The 7,098-nt window shown below is 35.2% G+C and overlaps 1 protein-coding gene across 1 annotated transcript; it reads right to left on the bottom strand.

Annotated features, from left to right (window-relative positions):
• Window positions 1-1,210: 1,210 nt before the first annotated feature.
• On the bottom strand, window positions 1,211-6,351 carry maf1b (MAF1 homolog, negative regulator of RNA polymerase III b). The gene is made up of 8 exons (XM_065289403.2): window positions 5,852-6,351; window positions 5,202-5,286; window positions 3,546-3,677; window positions 3,290-3,452; window positions 3,021-3,142; window positions 2,801-2,920; window positions 2,608-2,700; window positions 1,211-2,362 (listed from the first exon to the last, which is right to left on the bottom strand). Exons 2-8 carry the CDS (start codon window positions 5,282-5,284, stop codon window positions 2,338-2,340), a joined length of 738 nt encoding a protein of 245 aa, XP_065145475.1. The 5' UTR covers window positions 5,285-5,286; window positions 5,852-6,351; the 3' UTR covers window positions 1,211-2,337.
• Between the last annotated feature and the right edge of the window lie 747 nt (window positions 6,352-7,098).

Below are 7,098 nucleotides of genomic sequence, written 5' to 3'. Positions count from 1 at the left end.
TTTGTTTTAATTACAAGTTGCCTATGTCATCATGACTATCTGCTGATGGTGGAAAACAGTGCTGACAGACACCGTCCAACAGACATCAGCTGACTTCAGTACACATTGAACTTGTTAGCAGCACTGAAAAAAGAAAAACATTATTTTTGACTTGATATAATTTGGTCACACACATAAATAAGTCTTACTTTTGTGTTAACCATAGACATCATAGTGCCCTATTTGAAAGGACAGCTTTTCGTAATAGTGTCTAAAATCACATACTGTGACCGTATGTACTGAACTAGATGAAGTAAACAGTACAAACAGTCTGTGCGATTTTTGGTTTTTATTTAAATCATTACATCAGAGTGTATATTGAAAGTATATACAAAACATAACAAGCAAACATTTATACATTGAAACATTTTACAGCTTATTTTTAAAATAAAAATACTTTAGCTTTTAAGTTTTGTTAAAATTTCTGTCTTCCTTGCCATTTTTTCGTTGTCATGTGATTGCGCATGTTCGTCGACCCATGACGTAATCAGCCTAGAACATGGTTTACTCAGATGAGGTACAATTGAACCAGTTAATTCATTTCTTGTTATCTATTTTACTCACCACATGGCCCCACAGTTCTTTTTTATTCATTCAGTTTCATTCAATTTAATTTGGCAGCTTGGACTCTGTGTCCATTTAAAGGGATAGTTCACCCAAAAAATAAATAAATTCTGACATCATTTACTCACTCTCATGTTTTTACAAACTTGTATAAATGTCTTTGTTCTAATGAACACAACAGAAGATATTTTGAGAAATGTTTGAAACTAAACATTCACAAACAGGACCCCCCCATCTACTTCCATAGTATTCTTTTTTCCTACTATGGAAGTAAATTGGGTCCACAAACTGTTCGGTTACAGTCATTTCTCAAAATGTGTATCAGAACAAAGAAATTTATACGGGTTTGTAACAACATGAAAGTGAGTAAATGATGACAGAATTTTCATTTTTGGGTGAACTATCACTTTAATGCATACCAAGAAATATCAGTGCCAGTTGACCATGCAGGTATTTCTTGCATACTATTTTTTTGATACTGAGGTTTCAGACATACTTTTCATTACATTTACTGATTTTCATCTATATAGTATGAAAGTAGCCTAATAAGGACAAAGGGATAGTGGACTTTTTCCACAATGCAGCAAAACAATCACATCAGCCACTATATATCCACTCTGACATCTACGCAGAGCACTTTTTTAATTGCCCACAACTCACTGAAAGGAGAAACAATGTCATCTTGTGTTACCTTTCATGCATGTGTTTAATTTTTAAACAAGATTGCTTTACTGATAAGTGGCAAATAAGTTTTCATTTAATAAAAGGTATTTGATGGGTAATATATGTGAAGAAACGATACAATTGATAAAACAAGGCAAAAATTATATTTTCCTGAACGAAAAGTCACAGATGCAAAATCATCCATACAATTGTGACACAGTAAAAGCATTTAAATGCTAAAATGGCTACAAAAGCAGATTCCATTCCCATGTCTCTCTCCAAGTCAAAACACTAACAAAGCAATATCACGTTTTTATGACAATCCGATACATTGAGAACGTTCACCTTTGAAACTGCTTGCAGTGTATAGTAAAATAACAAAGTACAATATTTAATAAAACAAGCAATTAAAAAAAGCTTTATATAATTCAAGCCTAAAGTAATTATGCAATATGCTCTGATAAACATGACATTTGTGAAATTACACAAGACAATTTCCCAGATAACACATCCTGATGAAATGTTGAAGTTGTTTTAAATGAAACTATATGCCAAAAACTGATAAAAGCTTTTACATAGTACACTTAAACACACACAAAAAATGAAAACATTAAAAGATCCAATAAATCAAAGGCGGCTCAGAAATAATGGCTTATATAGTCTTTGTAGGCCAATGTGAGTTGAAAAAAAATGTCCTCAACTTTCAAAAATGCTGGTGTTTGAATGAGCTGCTATGATAACAACATTTCACAGGAGGGCTGAAAACATAGTTTCCTATTTGGTGTGTGTCTTAGACCAAGCCTATATGAGTTCATGTCCAAGCAGCTCCATTGGAAATCCTTTCCGCCACAGTCTGTCATCTTTTCAAAAGGGTGAATAAAAGCTCAGAATTACCAAAAAAAAGAAGAAAGAAAAATTCTGCATTGTCAGCCCAAATGGACAAAGCCAATAATGCACAAACAAAAAATAATCCAAGTTTTATCCTCAAGTGGTGGATGAACTCAAAGTGAAAAGGCAGAGTTAATGGAGGCCATTTGGCTGAATGTCAGCTTAACATCCCTGAGAAAGCTTTTAGACACACAGCGCTCGGGGGTAGCTGCAATACAAAATGTAAAAACAAGGAATCATTTTAAGTTAATATGATAAACATTTTATCCAGGCATGATGTCAAAACACTAAACTATAAAGTTAAAGCATGTGAGCCATCTATACAAATGAATAACAGAAATCAAAGCTCATTGTATTGGTCAGTAAAAGTAATATGACAAAAAATAAAATGAGCTTAAGAGTAAAAAAACTAATAAAAAAAGGAGTAGATTGTTTATGAAGGCTTTTCCTCACCTGTCTTCTGTGAAGCCATCTGCTTCTTCATCATCATCTAGCTCCATGTCCAACTCATTGTCAAGACCCCCACAACCATAACTACTGAGGACACTAAACATAAGCCGGAGAAAAGAAACAACTCTTCAATGACTGTACATTAAGCCAGGACAAGACTTTTGACAGTGCATTTGTTTAAAAAGCGACTTCTGACCTGACTGAACGGCAAGTGAAGAATACAATGCGTTTAAGTTTCTTGTTGTAAAAGAAGTAGTTGAAGGACCACAGGCTGCCTTCCTCTCCGAAGGGGTCGGAGTCAAGGTCTGGGTTGTAGCTGCACACAAAAGCAAATATTTGTTATTAAAACAACAAATCTACATTTGAAAACCCATTTCTTGTTTTACAAATCTACAAATGAGAGTTTTTCCACACACCTATAGATGTCACAGCTCTGCAGATTTATCTCTTGGTCAATGGCATTCCACAGTTCTGGCCCCAAAGAGTTGAACTGTTCTCCCACAGCAGAAAATAGGCTGCTGTTAACAGAGTCAGCGACCTAAAGGATCCAAACACAATGTTAGAGCATTTTATGTATAGATACAAAAAGTATGGAAAATGCAACAATCAAAATAACTGTACAATTAAAGCGTTCATGTGCAACCATGGATGTTACTGTTACACAAGAGCAACCTGGCATACTAACCCAGTTAAGGCTGGGCTCGCGGCTGAACTCATGGGCACGGGCAGCACTGAAGTCATAATCAGGGCGGAATGACTCGTTCAGGGTGGTGATAAGGTAAAACAAAGTCTTCCTGCAACACTTATCACTTAGTGGATTCTCTCCATCCTCACTGCTCTTTGCCAATCTAAGAGAAAATGCATAAATGTGAGTGTGTAGCATAAGCACTATAGTTGATGTGAAGTTTATGTCATATGAGTTTGTGTTATAGATTTCTTACAAATTAGGGCTCGGAGCGCTGCTGGACTGAGGGGGTGACAGAGCTTCCAGTACGTGTGGCTCCCCCTCCTGGCAGAACTGCTTAAACATGTGTTTGTCATCCCCAGCCATTTTACAAGAGTAACTCTCTATCCTGCAAGGGGCGAGAAAAGATACAGGGAACAAAAATTACTTCTTGATATATGAAGAAGGATTACAACAGGCATGTACTTCATACAAAAAGTTCAAAGCTCTAATTTCTTAAAGATCAAACTAAAAAAAATTTAGACCCCAGTTTTTACAGCTTTGTGTAATTTGATAGAATTGTTTCAGCTGTTGTTTCTCTTACAAAATTATTTCCCTACACATACAACACCAATTTTCAAATATTTCACAATAATTAGCAAGGAGACCTATAAGAATTAAGAGATTTTTTATTTCGCTTACTGGGAATTTATTTTATTTATTCATTAGCTCTATAGTTTAAAGCCTGTCTAAAATGTTACAAATGAGCAGGGGTTTAGACATATGAACATGTTGCGTGCTTATCTCTCAGGTTTATGTAAGAGGTTGTGCAATTTTAGACAGTCCCAGAAACGCTTCACAGACATGTTATTTATAGGTGAAGGGCAAAGGCTACAGCATATGACAGTGTGGCCCATTTCCATTAACCAGTGTTGAAGCTCTAAAAGAAAATGAGTGAAACAAACAAGCAACCTGTAATAAACTGAGCTGTAAGAAAAGTTTTATAACAAATAGAATGACATTTAGACAACATTGCATGAATCTGCAAAACTCTTAGCTGATTTAATGTTATATTGTGTATTTGATGACATCATTGTCAGCACAGTTAGGAGAAATATTACTGAAAGTGACATTTTGCTCTTTATTCTACAACATCTACTCTACTGTTGCTACTTTCTGCACTAATGAAATAAGAAATCAATACCAAAACTGGCAGCTTATATAAAACTCAGCTGTGTATACAAGCTCTTTAAATAAATCACACTGGTACGTGTAAGAGGACACTACAGTCACAGCAATAACAACAACCATTCGTGGCTCTACTGAGGATGACACATCACCCTGTCAATGACACCCTTGCCCTTACATAACACCCTTGCAAAGTGAATAAAATGGTCCACTACTACTCACATGAAAACCATGACAATTTCAACAGGTTTCAAGTGCGGAAGCACATAAACATTGAGATACACAATTACTAAAACTGCATGTCTGAACTTGAACGCATGCATTACTCTTAGCGTTACACAGACAGACATACCTTGACCGTGTAAATAAGTAATGATATATTATATGGTCACAGTTTTGCACAATTCTTTCTTCAAAGTGTATTTTAGGTGCATGGTCCTGCATTAAGATCAAACACATGAATGTTTCCGGAGTTAAAGCTAAAGTCTGAGATAAAACGAAACATTACATGTGACACTTTACTAACCACATGAAGAGTGTGAACATGTGATTGTGTTGATGCATGACAGGATGTTTCACTGTAACAAAGTTAAATATCCAGGTCTCCGTCCAAAACCCCCTGATTACAAGTAAGTGCGTGAAAGAACAAACGAAATTGTGTGCTATGTGACAATCACTGGTTACATTTAGCAGCTGAGAATAGACTTAAAGCTTAACACAGAGTTAAAATAAAACAACTCTATACCTGCCAAGGATGCGAGCATCTCCAGTTTCAACACACAGTTGAAAGCTTAACGCTTCAAAACAGGAATTCTCCAAAAGCTTCATACCTGGAAGATAAAACAAACACAAACTAATTTATCTGGAACTAGTATCTAGTGTCAAGGTCTGCTTAATTAAACAGTGTTACTGACACCAAACTGGAAACTTTGTGCGTGTAGTGTTACTTTGTTATATTCAATGTGTTACTTGTTTCAAAATGTAAGAGAGAAAACAACAACAGCACAAAATATGGATAAAGATTCTAAGTGTATGATTTCCAGTGAAATAATTAAATATTTAACATAATCCTACACAAACAATTCTGAATATCTACAATAATCTGTATTTGTGGACCTACCGTCCACCCCTCCCCCACCGACCATTAAAACACTTCCTAGTTTATAAATCGATCTGGGTGTGTGGGGTACGAAAACAGGGAACAATATATTGAAAATGTAGGCAAAATTAAAGAAAATTTCAGCTTATTTTTTTTTATCAAACATGAATTAGGCGGTAGGTACATTGTTTGTATTAAGCTAAACAAACCGACCTAAGCTTAACAAGCTGTGCTATTAGTATGAACGTCACAATCAGAATTTTTATTTGTACCCTTACGTTGTAATGTGTACTTACCGATGAATGCAAATAAACAGTAAAGAGATCAGCAGAATCGGTCCAAGACGGTTCAGTATGAAGATTTGTTGTGCAACTATGAACACAATACAAGCCAAAATACGCGGAACAGGACGCTGACAAAATATTCTAACTACGCAAGTTAAATTCAGTATCTTTTAAAATGATTCGGTCGAGACTGACATATCCTGCAGGCGCTTTCTCCTATCATAAAGCTTCTTATTTGGAATAAACACATTAAATTCAGCGATTGTGTCGAGCTCCAAGACACCGACTGCAGCATCCCCCTATTTGACCTAGAACAAATTTACCTACGGAACAAGATAAGTGTCCCTTTAAATCACGCGATTTAATCACCCGATGCTTAAATAAGCTCTCGTGACTAGCTTCTTGGTACAATGTTACCGGTAGCGTTATTATATCTTGCTTTAATCCGTTAAATCTCCAGAACAACAAACAACAGTCTCATATATGAAAACAGTGAACAAGACCACGCCTCCAATCAGTCTCAAATATTTCCGTTGCCAATGACCACTCCCATTGGGCGAATGGTCAAATAATCTAAACATTCTATTGGCTAATTTTCCTGTCAGTCAAATTTAGTCTTTATATTATTGGCGAAAAGTCACGTCTTTCAAATCAAGTCCAAAGGCGATTGGCCTTGTTCTGAATTATCCGAATTTTGATTTTTTTTATATTTTGTGGAGGGAATTTGCACATTTTAAAAGATATCATATTGCTATTTATTATTTTACACATGTCAGACTCCGAACTTGCGGGTGTTTTGCAAAAAATAAACACACCGTAGAGAGAAGTGGGTACGTGACAACTGGGACGTAGCTCAAAAGTTATGTTAATTGGCCAATTTTCTTATCGAAACCCATCCATTCGTTCCTAAATTAACATATTAATGAGCAGATATACAAACAACAAATTTATGCCATAACATATTCAAACATCAATGGTAGATTCACATGTCTACTATTCACATGTCTACTATGTAATTTACATCAGATGACACAAGACCTAACAATTATATATATTTCACAATTTTCCTTTTTTTTGTAATTTTATCCATACCGTTTTTCTTATGTTTCAGTAATGTATTTTCTATAAAACTGCTTTGCAAAAATACAACATTTTTTGTAAGCTTTGAATAAATACAATTGAACTGACCTATCTGCATTACACCTGAAAAATAGAGTATGTGTAAACTATCTGTTTTTTTCAGTAGCTAAATAACTTTA

Source organism: Paramisgurnus dabryanus, chromosome 2 (genome assembly GCF_030506205.2).
Source record: "Paramisgurnus dabryanus chromosome 2, PD_genome_1.1, whole genome shotgun sequence".
Lineage (NCBI taxonomy): Eukaryota > Metazoa > Chordata > Actinopteri > Cypriniformes > Cobitidae > Paramisgurnus > Paramisgurnus dabryanus.
The sequence above is the reverse complement of the archived record's forward strand: the minus strand, read 5'-3'. Positions and strand labels throughout refer to the sequence as shown.